This window comes from Plecotus auritus (genome assembly GCF_963455305.1).
Source record: "Plecotus auritus genome assembly, chromosome: 6".
Classification (NCBI taxonomy): domain Eukaryota; kingdom Metazoa; phylum Chordata; class Mammalia; order Chiroptera; family Vespertilionidae; genus Plecotus; species Plecotus auritus.
In genome coordinates this window covers 37,527,380-37,547,419 of record NC_137773.1, presented here as the reverse complement: position 1 = coordinate 37,547,419, position 20,040 = coordinate 37,527,380, and the positions used below count along the sequence as shown (strand labels likewise).

The window sequence follows — 20,040 nt, the reverse complement described above, 5'->3', positions numbered from 1 at the left end:
TTTGAGAAACAAAAAAATCTTTATTTTTTACAAAAGTTTTCATAAATGCATTTTATATTTGTTAGGCATGCTATTATAACAAAGCAACTAAAATATAACTATAGTTAAGATACTTTATGCATATTTAAAAAGTAATATTTTAATCTTTTTAAAAATTGAAATTAGAATAAGCAATTCTTCAAAAAATATCCATTTTCCCCCTCATGCATTTGTTGCAATGACTTAACAAGGAAAATTAAAAATAACCAGTCAAATGAATGTTTAAAAGCAACTGTCACCTCATGAAAACCTTTTCAGTTTGGGACCAGGTTTAGAAATGCTTGTATGCCAGGTATTTATCTATTGCCTCTGGGTGATAACCATTCATATAGTCTAACTGAAGTTTCCCATTTGGGACTTTGTCCTCACTTTGGAGGCTAATCCCATTCTTACTGCAGTTGATTGTAGATTCACAGAAAGGACTATGCAGCATACTTGAGAGAAAATTCAGACTACCAGGATCATTTTGTCTTTTCATGTATATGCTCCTTTAAAATAAAAACAGGCAAGAAAATGCAGCAACTTAGCTCAACATATAATTTATCAATTTTATATGATTACTCATTTTTTCCTGAGATAATTAAGCAGGTTTGCAAGTAGTCTGTTTTCATGCAAAAATACATTTTTCCATTCTTTACATTCATTTCGTAGCATTTTGTATTCTAAATAACTAGATCACATTTGTGCTTTATACATTTGGAAAATAAAGAATAATTCATTTTCTTTACTGCAGAAAATTAAGATTATTGGTTCTCTGATGGGTAATACAATCAAGTTAAGTGCCAACTTCAAGTTGCTAAAATATCACCCGACTATAAAAATAGCAATGGAAAGTTCTATTTTTTTCTCATGCTTGCCATTTTACCTAACTTAGGAATGAAAGGTTGACTTGCTCATGTGAGGGAGGCTATATATATATATATATATATATATATATATATATATATATATTCATTCCTTGGACTCCTGAGTTTGTGAGTTCCTAACTGTTGGAGCTAGGCCTACACACCACACCCGGTCAGAGTTTCCTCTCACCTGGGGGGAATCACGGTATAATATAGAGATGTCTTTTATGGCAAAAGAAAAAAAAATTGGTGCATATTCTATTTTAAAATATACACAAGATTCGTTTGTAAAATGTGTGAATTACTAGCACATTTGAATGAGAAACAGATAAAAGTGTTTAAGAACATGTTTATGCTTAAGGAATTGATCTCTGTTATACCTTTAGACTTAAATTGGTCTGACATCCATTGTGAAGGTGAATGTCTTAAGTACATAGCCTTTTTCTATGTTGGTTAAAGAGAAATACAAACTTTTCTCCTCTAAATAAAGTTGGGAAATCTGAAGCAAGAAGAATTTTTCCATTAATACATACTGTTTCATTTCTTCTTTATTAAAAAGTTCAGTGGAGTTAAATAGAGGAATAGATAAATGTACATGCAATATATCTAGGGTCCACTGTTTACTTTTCTCAGCACACCTGCAGTAACTTATTTATTGGCCCAAGTGTGGTGATTTCACACAGATCAGGAAGGCTGGTAGAAACATAAGATCTTCAAAATGAGAAGAAGAAATCTTAAGTAGTCTATATTCAACCATATCTAACTATTATGAAGTATAAATAGAATCAAAATAAGTTTTAAATTACTTGGTTATATGACATTGTCAAAATTCTTTTGGGAACAAAGCCAATTATGTAGTTATGTTAAATGGAAGGACAATGGGAAACAGCTTCATTTTTTCAAGATGTGAAGCTATTTGCCTTTAAAATAGTACGAATATTCAATTCAGGTAATGATTTTCCCTTTTAATTAGTCAAATATATATTAAATGTAAAAAACAACAACAATGCTATGTAGATGTGGCCTTGGGCATTTTCTAGTATTTGTTTATTTAGAAATGCCTTTAAAAATTAATGTGCATAGAACTAGCTCATTTACAAAAAGTCAAATTTGTAAGTATAAGTAGTGGGTATGCAAAGAAAATATGCCAAAAGAATATATATAAAAATTGGATAAATACATCCAATGAAGCCGTGGTCCACTTTTGCCAAGAATGAACTGGACGTGTATAATCACTGATGCACAGGGCCTGTGTGATTATGTAGCATGTAACTTACAGTATGGATCTGTTCCAGGGGAAAGGGGCTTCTGGATTGTGAACACTGCCCCATGTCTGCTCTCAGAGTTCTGTCTCTAAAGAAAACACTTTCACTCTGGCCGGGTTACTCAGCTGGTTAGAGCGTCACCCCGTTATACCAAGGTTGTGGGTTCAATCCCTGGTCAGGGCACATATAAGAATGAACCAATGAATGCATAAATAAGTAGAACAACAAATCAATCTCTCTCTCTCTCTCTTTCTCTCTCTCTCTCTCTCTTCCTTTCTCTCTCTCTAAAATAAACAAAATAAAATAAAGCATAAAAAAATAAAACACTTTCCTAGGGACATTTCCCTCTCAGATGGAGCATCTGTAGCTTTGACCTTAATTGCTGCTCATGCTGGGCTTTAATTATGTGAAATTGTTGACACCCAGGTGCAAGAAGTGTCTAAATGCATAATGCAAGAGAGGAGGTTTTTGTGGTTGAGCTTAGAAGCATTTCAGATTTTATGAATGGAATTATGCCCCAAGAAGATATTTATCTATGATGGACTTAAAAGTTTCCCATGGGTATTTTGAGGAGATTATTCAAAATTACGTTGTGGAAAAATTACTTTGCTTGGAAATAACATTCCTTCCTCCTGACATCATGCCTTGATAGTCTTACTGAAAGAAAGTGAAATTGTTCAGAATTTTAGCCATTTGGGGTTTCCCAGGCCAAGCATGGACATATTGAACATGGAAGACTGGAAGAACACAGCAAGGAACATAGTTAGATTAATTGCTGCCCACCCTGAGAAATAATTCTGGGTTTCTGTTCCCAAGTCTTCTCCACAGGCCCACTCATTGTAGAGTCAACATCAACAGACAGCTTTTAGAATTAATGTTGTAAGAAGTCCAAAAATGTACACATACTATTCTTGGAGTAGTTATACATTACATTTTTTTCTAGGTTGTTTCTGAATGTTTTAATGAGCTTATAAATGAGAAAATATTTCAAAAGATTTTTGTGACATGTTATATAAATATAACATTAGTTTTAAGAATATCTGAATTTGCATTTTTCACGAATAAACATAAAAATTAGAGAGAAAACTTTTTTTTCACATCAACAAGGATTGTCATGTTTGAAGAATCTAAAGTTATGTAGAATGTGAGTTATCACATTTTACTTTAGTATGATTCCGCACACCTAGTTTTAATTTTTAAATCTGATTTAATTATGATTTTTGACAATCGGTTATTGAATGAGGTAGTCCACATTGCCTGGATATTTGCTGTATCTGGTTTCTAGTCCACAAGTAATTAAGTACAACATATCAGTTATGCTTTTTTCTTTATGTTTAATAGGAGTGCTGTGAACATTGAGAATGTATTTCTTTTAGTGGTACATAGTTCTTGAGAAAAGTCTTGATTTTTACATTGCCATTTGCAATATTTTTAGCAGCTTGCTACAATATCATTTTAATAAAAATAAAGTGTACTCGGTGATGATAGAGAAAATATTGTTAAAGACCTCTTGGGACAGGAAAAGGCTCAGTCATAAAGTCACGTGCTTATTCATTTTCAGCTGCATCATTCTGACTCATTACTTTCATGAATAACTATAATATTGCTACACAGTCCATTGTACTGAGCAGAACTTGCCTTGAACTTCACATGGAGGTTGAGTAAAGCGCTTGTATTTGTGTTTTGAAGTACTCTCTCAGCTCAGGTCTCTTAGCCTTTAGTGTTGGTGTCAGCAAGCCATTTTGAACTGAGAACATGTCAGAATGGATGTGAATGGCTTTTACCTAAAAACCAAAGGCAGAATACATCTTCATCAGGAATATAACACAGCATTTATAGCATACATGACAAAAGTAAACAGGCACATGGGAATACCTATATCAATAAAAAAAACACTATGCCTTTTTAAAACTCAAAACTATGTTAATAACATGTCAGCCTATTGGACATGTCTGAAAGCTGCCTTCTTTTCCTTCTTACTCCTTCATTTAGCCAGTAAACAGAAATGAATTGGTTGCTTACTCTGTGCCAGGCATTGAGGACACAAAGAGTAACCATGGGTGCCCCTGCCCTCAGTGAGTGCAGTCACACCCAGTAGAGCAGACCCACTGGGCAATCACGGGTCGATCTCCTTTTTTTCCTTCCTTGAATATGAGCCATGCCCACAGCTGTAGCAGCTACCTTGTGACCATTAGGTGATGAGCCAACACACTAAGAATGGAAAGTAGGAAGACAGGCAGAGCCTAGGTCTTTGAGGACCTACCTTGGATGGCCTATCTTTGGACTTCTTATGTGAGAAAAAAAAAAAAAACCCACAGAAATGGATCCTATGTTTTTAAGACACTGTCGGGTTTTCTGTTAGAGCTGAATGTATTTCTTATAGAGCACCCAACCCAGGTATGGGCAGGCTTCACTGAAAAAGATGCCGAGTTGAACTCTGAAGGGTAAATAGGCTTTAGCCAGATGAAGACAGCAAGGGGAAGGGGGAGTGGTTGCTGCCATATGGTCTGAGTAGAAGGAGGGTGCTCTAGGCAGAGGAAGCATGTGCCAAAGCACATTTGGGACATTGCAAGTGTAGGCTGAAGCACATACTAGTAGTACAAATGAAGAAGAGAGAGAGGGCTGGAGAGGTAGACCGAATTATAAAGGACTAATATGCCAAGGTAGGGAGTTTGGAAATAATACTCTAAATAATTTTTAAGCTAAACAGTGAGAGACAGAACCAGAATGGCTCTTTAGATTGATTAACCTGTTACGAATGGATTGAAGTGAGGTAAAAGTTGAAGTTGGAAGACCAGCCAAGAGGCAAGATTGCTGGTGATTTGGGCCACGAGTTTGCTGTGGAGACAGAAATAGATTTCAGGGGTAGAAAGGACATGTCTTAGAATTGGTTTGGGTAAGTGGTAAAGAAGAGATGATGATGGTTCTAGGTTTCTGCTTGGGCAGAAAAACTGGAGGAGCAGAAAGTTCTTTGGAGGTGGGAAGATCAAGTATTCATGTAAAGTTGAAATGCTTCTGAGACACCAAGTAGTCTTTGGACATTGGCCATATAAGTATTAGCATGAAGGACAGAACTGCAGCCTAGACTTGAGACAGAGAGGGGTGAGTGAAGAAGAAAGGAACTGGAATGTGGGTTACAAAAGCCAGGAAAACAAGAGAGAGAGGTCACTGCTTCAGGTGCTACTGTTCTGTGAGAACTGTTAATAAAATCAACGGGCACAATTAGGAAATGTTACTTCAAAAATCACTGTATATACCACCTCATACCCATTAGGATGGCCATCATAAAAAAACGGAGAATAAAAAGTGTAGGTGAAGAGACAGAAAAATTGGAACCCTTATGCATTGTTAGTGGAAATGTAAAATGGCGCAGCCACTATGGAAGCCAGTATGGCAGTTACTCAAATTTTTAAAAATAGAATTACCATATGACCCAAGTAATTCCACTTCTGGGTATTTCCCAGAAGTGGAATTGAAAGCAGGGTTTCCAAAAGACAATTGTATGGCCATGTTCACAGCAGCATTATTCACAACTAGTAGCCCTGCACACGAATCCATGTGCCAGTAGCTCATCAGTAGCTCGCTGCCGCCCTCCAGTAGCTCTCCCCCTGCTGCCCGGCCCTCCTGTAGCTCCCCCTGCCCTCCTCTCCCCCGCTCCCCCTCATAGCTTGCTGCCCTGCTCCCTCCTATAGCTCTCCACCGCCCGCTTGTAGCTCGCTGCCCCACCCTCTTGCTGATCCATGATCTGGTCGTTACACGGTAGGTTGTTATGCTTCACGGCGTAACGACCATTTGCATATTACATCTTCATTATATAGGATAGCTAAAATGTGGAAGCAACCCAAATGTCCATCAGTGGATGAATGGATAAGCAAAATGTAGAACATTATTCACTTTAAAAAGGAAGGTAATTCTGACATATGTTATAACACAGATGAACCTTGAGGACATTATGCTAAGTGAAATAAGCAAGTGGCAAAGAGACAAATACAAATATATAAAGTACTTAGAGTAATCAAAGTCAGAGAGACAGAAAATAAAATGGTGGTTGCCAGGAGCTGGGACGGGGGGTGGAATTGGGAGTTATTGCTTGATGACACTATAGAGTTTCAGTTTTACAAGATGAAAAGAATTACTGAGAGGGATGGTGGTGATGTTTGTACAATATTACAAGTGTGCCTAACACCACTCAACTGTATACATAAAAACAGCTAAGGTGATAAATTTTTTATGTGTATTTTACCACAAAAAGAGGAAAAAAAATCAATGTATGCAAATAGTTGCAAAAATTCAATATGTCACCGATAGTTTTCCAAATCTCTGATGCTAACAGTTTAGTGCCCTGGCAGGCAGGTATTTTGAGATGGCAAAGAATTCTTTGCTGAGAAAACTCTCCCTTACATTCACTGATTTTTCAGATAAAAAAAACTCAATATATGTCCTGGCGAGTGTTGCTCAGTGGTTAGAGTGTCGGCCCATGCACCAGAAGGTCATGGGTTTGATTCCCGGTCGTGCGTTGCAGGTTTGCTCTCCGGCTCTGGTTGGGGTGCATGGGGGAGGCAACCAATCAATGTGTTTCTCACATTGATGTTTCTCTCTCTCTCTCTCTTTCTCTCCTTCCTCCTTCATCCCTCCCTTCTTTCTCTAAAAAAAAAAAAATCCTTGGTTGAGGATTTTTTTTTAAAAAAAGAAGTACTGTACATTTAAATATTGTATTGGAATAAAATATATGAAAAGTGTCAATTTATGCCAACTCATTAAAGCACAGCACTTTTCATAATTTATAATGAAATACTTTTAATATACAATATTGCTTATAGATAATAAACACAGAGTGAATAATTTAGGACAGAGAATAGAGTAGAAAATATTTAAATTAAATAGGAAAATGCTAAATTCATTTCTAATTTAAAGGCACTTTCATTAGGTAAGTATTCATTTCAATGATAGGAAATACAATAAAATATTTTTCATAAGAGCTTCCCAGTCAGAATTTGAAAAATCTATTAAGTGTAGAAGTTTACTTTGTGTTTCCTATCCAAACTAATAAAGCACATAAAAGTCAAGAAAAATGGTTAAACCAGAGTTAAGTATGCTCAAATACTTCCCCAAGTACCTACATTAAAAAATTATTGATAGTTATTTTAAATGCTTCCTACCTATTCATTAAAATATATCTTCCAAAGATCTCCATAAATTAATAATGGTTGGCTTAGTTCCAGGAACTGTCTGTTTCTGGAAATTAAAGTACATTAATATTTTATCTAATTCAAAATTTAATTCATATCAATCCTGCCCAGTAATTCTGAACTCTTAACGTTTTTATTGAATGATTTAAGCCTTGGACTTGGATACATATTTGTGTGTATGTAAATTTTTTGTGTGTTAAGCCTTAATTGATCATTCATATTTGCGGGAAAGGGGACAGAACAGGCTGACGATGGAATATGGGTTAACGCAATTTCTGTTGAACTCTGTAACAACAGCGGACCCTCCTCTGGCATGAGGCCTGGTGTTTGCTCTCCTGTGGTCAGCTGAGGGCACACACTGGCTGTGGTGGGGAGGATGCCACAGACCAACAAAGAGGTGACAGACTTGGCAATAAAACTCGGGCCTCTCAGGTGCCACATGACTTCTCTGTATTTGACGTTACCATGGTGAAGGCAGATTAGTAGAGCAGTAACTCTGCTTATGGAAAGTCAAGAACATGTCTCCTCTTAATGAAAGCTCTAACTTGCACAATGGTTAACACTGGAAACATAGCCAAAGATCCCTTTTTAGCATAAGCTTAAGAGTTGGTAGTCTTTTCCAGGAAGAGGATTCTAGATGTCATGATTCCCCACATGCCCTGGGGTAGGTCATACACCCCAAACCCAGAAGGGGGCGTGCAAGGCCTTAGGAATCACAGGAACTAATCAGGTTAGTCATCCTGTCCCAGTCCTCCTGCATCCCCTGTGCCCTCAGAGCCAGCCCTTGAGGCCAGCACATAGGCCCAGACCAGACAGGCCTCCAACCACCAGTCTATCTGGTCAACAGCTGCCTTATGGAAGGGCAATAAAGTCAGTTCTACCAAATTTAGAAATTTAAATAATTATTTTGCCAGAACTGACCTTTCATTCAGAAAGATAAATATAACTCGCTGAGTATCTCAGATTCTGTAATTTTTATTTTTATAATTTTATAAAGATTTATTCATCCAGGTCTTATTTGCCCTAAAACATGTTGTCAGATGAGAGTAATGCAATGTTTCTCAAGCTAGGTTAATGTAAAGATCTATTTTAAAGAAAACAACAACAACTATTCTCAGACCCTATAACTGTGTTTAGATTCCCTTAGTTTGAAACTTAAAAAAAAATTAGTCTTAAACTGTGGAAATGTTTTTTAATTGCAAGTAATTGCTCCAAGAGTTTTATATTTAAAACTGGTTTTAAAAATGTTTTTACATTATCATCAAAATGAGCATATAAAATTTAAAATTCTCATAAGCCTTGCAGATCCCTAAATACTACACTGGGCTAGTACTGACACTGCTTGGGAGCATGCCAATCACCACCTTTTATGTGGCAAATAAGTACCTGGCATGCCCAAAGGAATGACAGGTTAAGGGACCACTCTATTTTTTAAAATTGAATTTATTGAATTTAGTTAGTAAAATTATATAGGTTCCAGGTATACCCTATTGGAGAAACAAAGTTTTATGAAAAACAATTATGTTAATTACATACTAGGAAACATTAAGAATCAGTATATTAATATTTTTCTGCTTGATAAATTTTTCTTTTTGGATTTTTGACTAAAGTGGGTGTATAAATGGTATATGTAAGTAGGACCAAGTATGCTTATGAACTCAGTTACAGTAAGAACCCCAACCTAGCAAAGACAAAAGGTCTTAAGAGGACTACTGTGTCCTCCTCCTAATATATTCTTTCTTTCTTCCTCTTTGTAGAGGGCATGCTGGGCCAATAGAGCATTGGCCCAAGGAGCACAATTTTTCCGATGTCCTAGCAAGAAAGCTTGCCTGTGGTAGTCAAGAAGAGCGTTCCCATAAAAGTAAAAATAACCCAGAGCTCTGGCCTGGGCAGTTGCAGGCATCTTGGAGACAGATCACGTACACATGATCCGGTGGTGAAGGCCAGGGTAATATTTCAGCTTTATGAACATTTGTGATTACGAGGACAACGAGCAGTCTCACTCGATATATGACCTATTTTAGTTTGGACGCAGGCTGCTGCAGTCAGGATGGAACAGGCCTTCAGGGGTCTGTTGGTGCTAAGCCTGCCTGCAGGCCACAGCATGGAGGGTGGGGAATCCAGGTCAGGGTCACTGTGGGCTAGTTTAATTTTCATCACTGTGTGAAGGGCTGAAACAAATATGGGAAAGGTTACAGTTACCTGTTCAAAAGAATGGAGTCCACTTTCTTTTCCTAACCTCACCATATCTTCCAAAATGGCTTTCTTCAGCTCCTGAATTGAATCATATAGGTAAAATTACAATATCAAAAAAACATTTCATACCAACACGCTCTCCCTCCCACACCTCCAACTGGGGCTGACACTCCCTGGGAGCATGCCAACACCACCTCTCATCTGGCAAGTAAGTACCAGGAATGCCCAAAGGAGTGATAGGCTAAGGGACCACTTGATTTTTTTCTAACTGAATTTATTGGGGTGACATTGGTTAACGAAATTATATAGGTTTCAGGTGTACAATTATATAATACATCATCTGTATATTGTATTGTGTGCTCAGCACCCCAAGTCAACATGATGCTTTTAAGTGGCCCTCTGGTCAGCCTGGTGAGTCCCAGGGGCCCCATAACCCCCAGAAGAGCCCAGGGCCTAGTGGAATCGATAGGGCCTGTGGTTGCTGCTGAGGAATGGACCATGTTACTGGAGGGGCTGAGGCTGAGACAGAGCACAGAGATCCTCTTCCAGAGGTCCCTCCACGTACACGAGGTTTCTGTAAGGTGTGAGTGGCTAATGCTCTAAGCATGAAGAACTGTGTTACTTTTTCAATTCCATGACTGTCTCTCTAAGCCCAGTAGATACATAATCCACCTCACACTTGGAGAGAGCTTGGCCAGTAGGCAGAAGGCCTATGTCACATCTGACACTGCTGTTAACCAGCTGTGTGGCCGTGGGCAAGCCGCCATCCTCTGTGGACTCTCCTGCACGCTGTGAAACAAGAGGCCTGGACAAGCTTCCTGTGATGTCTTCTGGCTCGAAAATTCAATCGTTTTATCAAACTTTCTAAGAAGAAATGTGAGCCTGGTTTAGAATTCCCACCATGTATAAAGTTAGAAATTCCCCTACGTGTTCGAATTTCGCCAGTCTGCTGTTTTCCTGTTCTCTCATAATGCGGTAACAAAAAAGGTCCAGCAACCTTTTAGGAAACAGCCCCACCGTACAGACCTTATTTACACAGAGCTCTGCGTATGTCCCTTCCATTCCTCTCTGCTGTGCCCAGGAGGGCATGACTTCAGGGTCAGGCACAACAATGGCCACCAAAAAGGCCTGCAATCCCACCAAAGAAAAGCAAGTCATGACAAAAGCACTTTTTCCCCTAGTCACCATATTTATTTTGATTTTTTTCTAAAAACATTGTAACATTTTTGAAATAGATACAAAATTAAAGATACTAGTACAAGATATACCAATCACCAAAATTGACAGAAGCTTTTTATAATCACAAAAGCCTTTATATTACTACTTTTAAACATTTATTATAGTTGACATATAATATTATATTAATAAAAAGTTTTTAAAGTGGTCATCTTTTAAACATTTATTAAAGTATAGTTGACATATAATATTATATTAATAAAAAAAGTTTTTAAAGTGGTCATCTGTAGTCCAACAGTAAAAATAAGTATATGGCTGTGTTATGAAACATTTCCACCAATATATCACAGATTCTTGACTATTTATTTTCTGATATTTACCTAACTTTGTAAAAAAATTAATAAAGAATAAACCTAAGGAGGTTAAGCATCAATAAAGTTAGACCTCCATGTACCTTTATTTCTCATGCTAAACTGAAATGAGTACATCTTCAGGATGATAAACAAACAACTCTATGAACCAAAATATGTTTCCCAGGATTTCCTGACATTTTTAAGTTGTTTAATTAATATGGTCTTTCATTTCATTAATATGGTTCATTAAATTATTAAAAATAATTTCATAATCTTTAATTATAGCAATCCAATTAATGCAAAGACTATATTCATAGTGATCTTTCTGACTTTAAATCTAAATGATGTTGAAAACAGAATAATAAATTCTCTCCAAATAATTTAATCCTAAACCACATTAATTAACATATTAGCTTAATATATTAGGCTATATCATCATCAGTGCCATTGTTGCAATATTATACCTATTTATCTGTAAAATTCATTTGCATATTTCAAAACCAAAACAGTAGAAATTCTGAATTTTACTTCAACTTATTTCAAAATTCCTCTTGGAAATAGGTAGAACATTAGTTAAAAGTAGTGGATACAAGCCCTGGCCAGGTAGCTCAGTTGGTTGGAGCGTCGTCCCCATACACCAAAGTTGGCGGTTCGATCCCCAGTCAGGGCACATGCAAGAAGCAACCAGTGAGTGCAAGGATGGGTGGAACAACAACTTGTTGTTTCTCTCTCAGTCTCTCTCTCTCTCTCTCTCATAAATGAATGAATGAATGCATGCATGCATGCAGTGGGTATAGCCCTAGCCAGTTTTCTCAATGATTAGAGCACTGGCCCCCGGACTGTTAGGTCTCGGGTTCAATTCCTCTCAAGGGCACATGCCTGGGTTTCGGGCTCCATCCCCAGTAGGGGGTGTGCAGGAGGCAGCTGATCAATGATTCTCTCTCTCCCTCTCCTTTCCTCTCTGAAATCAATAAAAATATATTTAAAAAGAAAAATATCCTCGGGTGAGGATTAACAACAGCAACAACAAAAAAAGTAGTGGGTACCGCACAGGGAATATAGTCAATATTGTAATAACTATGTATGGTGACAGATGGGTACTAGGCTTACTGGGGTAATCACGTTGCAAGTTAGGCAAATATCAAATCACTGGGTTGTACATCTGAAACTAACATATTGTACGTCAACTGTAATTGAAAAATAAAAATAAAATTTAAAAACACACACACATGAAGTTAAAAGTAGTGGGAGTGTCTGTTACTATAACTTCAAGCCACTTATCACCTAGCTGCAATTTATCAAACCCTAAATAATTAAGATTTCTTCTTTAACAAGGAATTTTCTCTCATCATCTAATATGTAGATGAATACGGTGTCTGATTAGAAATTAATGTTTACTACTTAATAAAATACCAAATACTGCCGAAACCGGTTTGGCTCAGTGGATAGAGCGTCGGCCTGCGGACTGGAGGGTCCTGGGTTCGATTCCGGTCAAGGGCATGTACCTTGGTTGCGGGCACATCCCCAGTGGGAGGTGTGCAGGAGGCAGCTGATCGATGTTTCTCTCTCATCGATGTTTCTAGCTCTCTATCCCTCTCCCTTCCTCTCTGTAAAATATCAATAAAATATGTTTTAAAAAAAATAAAATAAAATAAATTACCAAATACTTAGGAAATCATTCTGAGCTAACTCCAGATTTTTCAGCAGGCCCAGCACCTGTGGGAGGGCTGGAGCACAGGGGACTCACCTGTAAGCTGTCCCCATGGACATACGTTTGCGCCACAGGCTCACTCCGGGTATAGATGTTCTCAATCTTCTCAGGCGCAACATATTCTCCCTGAGCAAGTTTAAATATGTGCTTCTTCCGATCAATAATTTTAAGAGTTCCTGCCTGTGGAGTTGGACAAACAGCTTCATAAAAAGATGGCATCCTCTGAGCCTCAACCCATCACTCCGTAGTGCCATAGTCCCTCCCTCCTGTCCTGCCCCACCCTGCAGACACCACCCAGATCTGCTCCTCTGTGACGTCTCTGCTCTTGACAGCCACCGTGCACACAGATTGATGGCTCAAGTTCTGCCCTGCATGACCTCAGCATTTACCCCCTCCCTTGCTCCCCCTCCCACCCTGCCACCCTCCTTCCCACCAGGGCTTCCCTCTCGCCCAGGCCCTTGCTCCAGCTGTCCCTTTTCTCATGGCATCTTCAGATTTCCCCCTTAAGCCATGCTTAGGACTCTCGCCCAGCTACTGCCCCAACCCCAAAGAGTTCCTCTCCACCCACAGCACACAGCCCCCAGTGAGTCCCTCCTGACCAGCCGGATGGCCAGGGCCTCTGCAGCAGGCAGGCCACCCTTGGGCAGTGAGTGCCTGTGCTCCTGGTTTCCAGGACCCCCCTTACCTCCCTGCCTCCCCTCAACCTTTTTTGAGTTCCCTAAGTGGGTCTCTCTCCTTTGGCTCAACCTTGAATGTTGCACATTCCTTACCACCACTGACATGCCCCTTGAGGTTAACCACCATTTATCTCTTCATTGGCCACTCCCACGTCTGTCTAAGCTGCCAGCCAGACCTGTCACTGAGTGCCAGACCCGGAACTTAACTCTCCTCAGGACTCGTCAGAAACAAGGGTGGTTGCATATGCAACAGGCCCCCAAAGGAAGCTCCTCACGCCTGTCCCAGTCCCCAAGCCCTAACACTGGAGATGGCCTTGCCATTTGCCTCTCCTGGGACGTCCATCAGTCAGGTTCATCCACCCTCGCTCACAAACCTCTCTCCATCAAACCACTTCCTGACCGGCCAGCCCTTTGCACACACTCTGTTCAGGCCCCATCTGTACGAGCCACCAGAACCAGAGCAACCTCTCCAGAAGAGAAAAACAAGGAGGCCCTGCTTTGCTCAAAACCCAGGCTGGACAACACACACTTTCCCTACACTGGCTTCTTTGGTGTTCATGGTACTCTGTGCACTGGGTGTCATCACCTCCACTGCATAGATAAGGAAAGGGAGGATCAGAGAGGTCACTTCTTCAAAGCCACACAGCTAGGAGGTAGGGGAACCAGGATTTTAATCAGGTCTTTCTGGGTCAGAAACATATACCTTTTCTTTGTATCTAATACTATTTCAGAACACTACTTCAGGCACTTTACATGAATTAATTTACATGCTTCTCACAACACCCTGCAAGGTAGGTGGTTTCATCCAAGTTATGGGGCATCAGTGGCAGAGCTAAGGCTTTGTGAGGCTTTAAGCTTTTTCCAACTTTGAGGATCCTCCTTAAGAAAAATAATATAAAATGAAGTACAGAGCCTTGGAAGGGGCCTATCCAAGTGAAGCGACCTGAAGCCTAAGCTTTCTTAGTTGATGGGACAATCTACCCTCCATCAGTGTCCAGGGCCCCGCTGCCTTCTCCCATCTGCCTCTTCCACACCTGTGGGCCCTCAATTAGAACTGATTGCTTCACTCCACTAGTGTCTCTCCACTCAGCACGTGCTATTACTCCTGCCCCAACTGTCCTTCCCAGTCTCTCCTCTCACTCAGGGCATATTCTGAGACTCAGACCCAGCAGGCATGTGTCCTCCTCTGCCTTTCCCCAGGTGAGCGTGGCCCTCAGTTCATGTGACCGCACTGAGCACTGTCTAAAGATTGGACGCTGTCTAGAGACCTGTCCCTTCCCTGAGCAGAGTCCCTGGCCCAGGGCACACATCAAGGATACATCCTTAACTGCTGCAGGATTGAGCGTTTCTCAAAGGGAAGCACACAGATCCAAGCAGGGGCAAACAGCTCGCCAGCCCTGGAGAGAGCTCAACTCCACTCACATGACCAATAAACTCAGCATCTCAGATCGCCCACCAGAACCTTAGAGAGACTCCTTGGGCGGGCTGCATCAGGCAAGGGCTCTCGGTTTCAGCAACAGAGCCTTTTTCTGCTCACAGCTTTCATCTAAGCATCTCCTATGTGCCAGGCTTTGTGCTAATTGCTTTACATGTATAATCTCACTTATTCCTCACAAAAACTGTGCAGGTAAGCAATGGTAATATTATAAGCAATGGTGATATCCCCATTTTATAAATGATCCCCATTTTATAAATGACAGAATGAGGCATAATAGCTGATTTGGGCTGCAAGTTGGGGGCCACAGCCAAAGTGTTTCCCGTAGCCTCACACTCTTATTCTACAAGTGAGTCCCAGAGTCCCAGAGAGGGATGAGGCTTTGCTCATGGTAACGGGAGCCACAGGAACGCAGCCGTTTTCGGGCCCAGTGTCAAGCTTTTCCTCCTGCTCAGGGCCACCTCTCAGCTGGGGCCAGCGTCCGGGCTCCCACTGCTGCCTTTCTCAGGCCTCCCAGAACTGTGAACTCCTGCTCCTTGTACTCCACCTCCCAGACTGCACAGCCCTGCAGGTCTTTCTGGAAACCATGAAGGGTAGGCAGTGGGCCCCACATTCCAGCTGTGCCCTCCCATAAAGATCCCAATCTCCCGCCTCAGGAGGGTGGAGGAGAAAGCGTTGGGGGCGAGGTACAGACAAACCTCTTAATCCCTGGAGGTGTTCCTGAATGACTAGCTGTCAGGCAGGACATGGAGAAGACCCCTGCCTCAGAGTGCATCAGATTTACACCCACCACCCAAGTGCTTGGAGCTCCAGGCTTCCCAACACACGCACCGGCAGCCACTGCCCAATGTCTCCCGTGTGGAGCCAGCCGTCGCTGTCCAGGGCCTCCTTTGTCTTGTCCGGATCTTTCAAGTAACCTTTGAACACATTTGGTCCTCTCACACATATCTGCAGGGACAAACACCGGTTTCTCTCAGCCCACAGCGTAAGGATTCCTGATGTGAGGCTGTCAGGGGGCAAGTGTAGAAGGCTGTATGCTATCCCCCAGGAAATCCACTGTGCAGATGGCAGTGACGAAAACAGAGGACAGCAACAGCCACCAGCTGTCGCGGGAGCTGTCTCCTGCTTTCGCTTAAGCAGCGTCCTCTCCATCTTTCCTCTCTGCCCTGGCCACCCCAGGCCTCCCTCCACCATCTCTTCTTCCTCGAGAACCCCCTGGCCTTCGGCAGGTTCTGCTTTGTGACACTGGATGGGGCCACATCAGATACTGATGGCTGGCTGATTCCACCAGAGAGGCTCAGCCCCTGCCTCACCAGGCAGCCAGGCAGCTTCTACCCACTCGCATGGAATGAATGAATGAGTATCTACCCCACCTGGCCTATCTGCAAATGGCTATGTTTCTGCTGGGACAGATCCACAGCAGCAGGCCATGCCACTTAGGAAGAAAATAGGATTTTTTTTAAAGTTTGAAAATTACAAATCTTGAGTTAGACCTGCCCTGCTGTAGCCTTGTTTCATAAACAGAAGAGGGAGGAAATACTGAATTCAGCTGAGTCAAATTAAGCAGTAATTTAAAGTGACTTTACACAGAGGGTAAAAGAAAAATAATTCCACCTTTTTCCTTTACTCATTACATGCAGCCTCCACAGACACGAATGGCTAAATGCTGAAGTTTACCTCTCCCTCTCCTTTGCTGGTCCAGTAGTTCAGTTCCATAACATCGATGAGCTTGATATGATTGCAGGGCAGAGGCGCCCCCACATGCCCTAGAACACCAGAGCAATGTGGCCTTGGTCAGTGTCCAGATCCATTTCAGCACTGAAGACGCTCCATGCCATGTAAACCCCCCAAGTGGTCAAAGTAGCGAATTATGGATGAAAAGCAAAACACATTTAGACAGGCATGTGTCATAGGCAAGCGCTGACAATAAAACAAAGTTCTGGAGAAAGGAGAGGCCAACCTTTGCGGGCCTTTGTTTTACATCTGATTCTTAAAGAGCTGGACAGGCACACCAGCCTGGCACCAACCTGCAGAGTCTGTGGGGCTCACACCCACACCAACCACATGATCAGGATTTTTTACAATCGTGCCCCCATTGAAAGCCGTTCCCCTTTGTCAGATCACAAGTCTTGGTTTGGGGTTCATAAAATAAGGTCATCATTGCTTTTCCTCTAGTTACCAGACTGTTGACCAATGTGCCCAGGAATCATCTAGAAATCTTGTTAAACTGCAGATTCTGCTTCAGTGGGTCTGGGATGAACCCTGAGATTCTGCATGTCATATAGGAACGCAGGGGATGATGCTTCTGGTCCACACACTACACTGAGTAACAAAGGGACGGAAACCAGGGCAAGGTAACTCGACCCTAAAAAACAACTTCTAATTTTCTTGATCTTATACATTCCAGCCACAAAATCACATTGAAGTAATTTTCTAGTAATTTGTGTGTGTGTGGTTGTTACAGAATTCACTTTAGTAAGGTGCTGGCCAAGGTCCTGAAGGGACAGTGAGCGACAGAGCCATGGAGATAAAAAGTGAGGTGGTGACACTTTTCTCTTTTAAAGGAGAGGTTGAAAAATCTTCCACAATTTGTACAAAGACATCTATCTTCTCATACTCAATAGCCTTTACAAGTTTTTATGGTAAGGATGAATAAAAAAGGCAAAACTCAAAAGTCTTACATAGGAAAATGTAGAGAATGACATAGAGGGAAGTAAGTATCCAAAAGGAAGGGCATACGTGAGAGTGATCGGCAAATATGATGGCAACAATAAGAAAAAAGTTAGTGAACCAGGACCCCAGAAGACAGTCTTTGTAGATTTTTCCCGTGGTAGAAAGATCAAAGAATTTATATACCAAAGGCTTTATTCAGCTAGAATTTAAAAGATAAAACTCAGGGAAAAAATGCTTCTGTACTTGACTTGGCCAAATCAGACTTTGATTTAGACTCCACCTATCATGTTTCTGCTGACTACCTCAAGGTGCCCTAAAAACAGGATTTCATTACTGAGCATATTTCTTGTGCATGCACATCATCCCAAGTTTTTCTAGTTTGCAGTTGAGCAAACTAAAGCATGAGAGTGGAAGCACAGAGGAAGTTGGTGCCCTAAAGGATTCTTTTACTGGATGGTTTTTAGTCTTCCAGTATCTGGTCTAAATTTGTGATGGACAATACAGGGACTACCTGCTGCTTCCTCCTTACCCTGAAAGATGAGTCTCTTCTGAATGAGGCAGTGGATGGGATATGCTCCTTCCTGAGGCTGCCATTGCCTTCTAGACCCAAGGGCCTTGGAAATGGCCCTTTAAGAAATAGTGCTCTGGCCATTAGGAAGTTGCCTCTCCAATTCATAATTGTAATCTTTCAATAAGGGAGGGCAAGATTGTAAAAAATCCTGATTGTAATCATATCCAATTCATAGCCTGCTTCCTTCATTCTATGCCCAGCCAGCATGGCTCAGTGGTAGAGCATCGACCTATGAACCAGGAAGTCATGGTTCAATTCCAGATCAGGGCACATGCCCGGGCTGTGGGCACGATCCCCAGTATAGGGCGTGCAGGAGGCAGCCAATCAGTGATTCTCTCTCATCACTGATGTTCCTATCTCTCTCTCCCTCTCCCTTCCTCTCTAAAATCACTAAAAATAAATTAAAAATGAAATAAAATAAAACCACTACAAGTGCCTGGCTGATGTGGTTCAGTTGTTGAGCATCGACCTATGAACCAGGAGGCCACAGCTCGATTCCTGGTGAATCCCCAATAGGGGGTGTGCAGGAGGCAGCTGATTAATGATTCTCTCTTATCATTGATGTTTCTATCTGTCCCTCTCTGAAATCAATTAAAAAATGACTATAAGCAAGGCTGTGTGGTATTCAGAATCTATGAAATCTAGTATACTAACATAATCATTTTTCCTGAGCTATATTTTGGGATTTATCACTCCTTTATTTTTTAAAATACAACTTCTATCCTATCTAATAAAAGAGTAATATGCAAATTAACCATCACCCTGCTATACCCACAAGCCACACCCACAAGCCAATCAGGAGTGAGTATGCAAATTAACCCCAACCAAGATGGCTGCAGCCACAGAGAGAGCAGGAGGGAGGCTTGGGTTTCCCTGGCGATGGAGGAAGCCAAGCTTTCCACACACCCTGGCAGGCCCAGGCCTCCACTCAAGGCTACAAAGTTTCAATTATAGAAGATAAATAAATCCCAACAGAAATGGCTGCCACCATGGAGCGAGCAGAAGGCTTGGCTCCACTCCAGGCCACAAAGTTTCAATTGTAGAAGATAAATAAATCCCAGATACCAGGGCCTCCGCTTGGGTCGCCAGGGGGCATTGCTGGCCTGCAAACCACCACAGGCCCCTCACCCAGGCCACCCCACGCCCCAAGGGAACCCCACCCTGATCTGGGACACCCTTCAGGGCAAACCAGCTTGCCCCCACCCATGCACCAGGCCTCTATCCTATCTAATAAAAGAGTAATATGCAGATTGCCTATAACTCCAACACACAAGATGGCTGCCCCCATGTGGTCAAAGATCCTGCCCCCATGTGGACACAAGATGGCCACCACAAGATGGCCAGCAGGGGAGGGCAGTTGGGAGGGACCAGGCCTGCAAGGGAAGGCAGTTGGGGGCGATCAAGCCTGCAGGGGAGGGCAGTTAGGGGTGACCAGCAGAGGAGGGAAGTTGGGGGTGACCAGGCCTGGAGGGGAGAGCAGTTGGGGGGACCAGGCCTGCAGGGGAGGGCAGTTAGGGGCAAACAGGCTGGCAGGGGAGCAGTGAGGTATCAATCAGTCTGGCAGGGGAGTGGTTAGGGGGTGATCAGGCTGGCAGGCAGAAGCGAATAGGGGCAATCAGGAAAGCAGGCAGTCGAGCAGTTGGGAGCCAGCAGTCCTGGATTGTGAGAGGGATGTCCGACTGCCCGTTTAGGCCTGATCCTGGTGGCCTAAACGGGCAGTCAGACATCCCTTGAGGGGTTCCAGATTGGAGAGGGTGCAGGCTGGGCTGAGGGACACCCCCCCCCCATCGTGCACGAATTTCGTGCACCAGGCCTCTAGTTTATCTATAAAAGAAATGGAAAAATGCAAAGTAAGAAAATACAAAAATATGTAACAAAGAGAACAACAGACCATAATGGTACAACCTAGA

General features: G+C 41.8%; 1 protein-coding gene across 10 annotated transcripts in view; it reads right to left on the bottom strand.

The window, feature by feature from the left end:
- Window positions 1–20,040, bottom strand: part of ACSL6 (acyl-CoA synthetase long chain family member 6) — a 55,580-nt gene continuing 35,540 nt past the window's right edge. For 8 of the 10 annotated variants that reach the window (XM_080672880.1, XM_080672882.1, XM_080672881.1 and 5 more), the window contains 7 exons: window positions 16,564–16,652; window positions 15,718–15,834; window positions 12,811–12,954; window positions 10,561–10,662; window positions 9,541–9,612; window positions 3,788–3,933; window positions 1–527 (listed from right to left, as the gene is read on the bottom strand). In XM_080672880.1, the coding sequence (XP_080529006.1) occupies window positions 3,796–3,933; window positions 9,541–9,612; window positions 10,561–10,662; window positions 12,811–12,954; window positions 15,718–15,834; window positions 16,564–16,652 (662 nt within the window). In that variant the 3' untranslated portion in view covers window positions 1–527; window positions 3,788–3,795. Of the gene's footprint in view, window positions 528–2,425; window positions 3,934–9,540; window positions 9,613–10,560; window positions 10,663–12,810; window positions 12,955–15,717; window positions 15,835–16,563; window positions 16,653–20,040 lie in introns of those variants that run through there. The other 2 variants (XM_080672883.1, XM_080672884.1) reach the window with 1 other exon arrangement.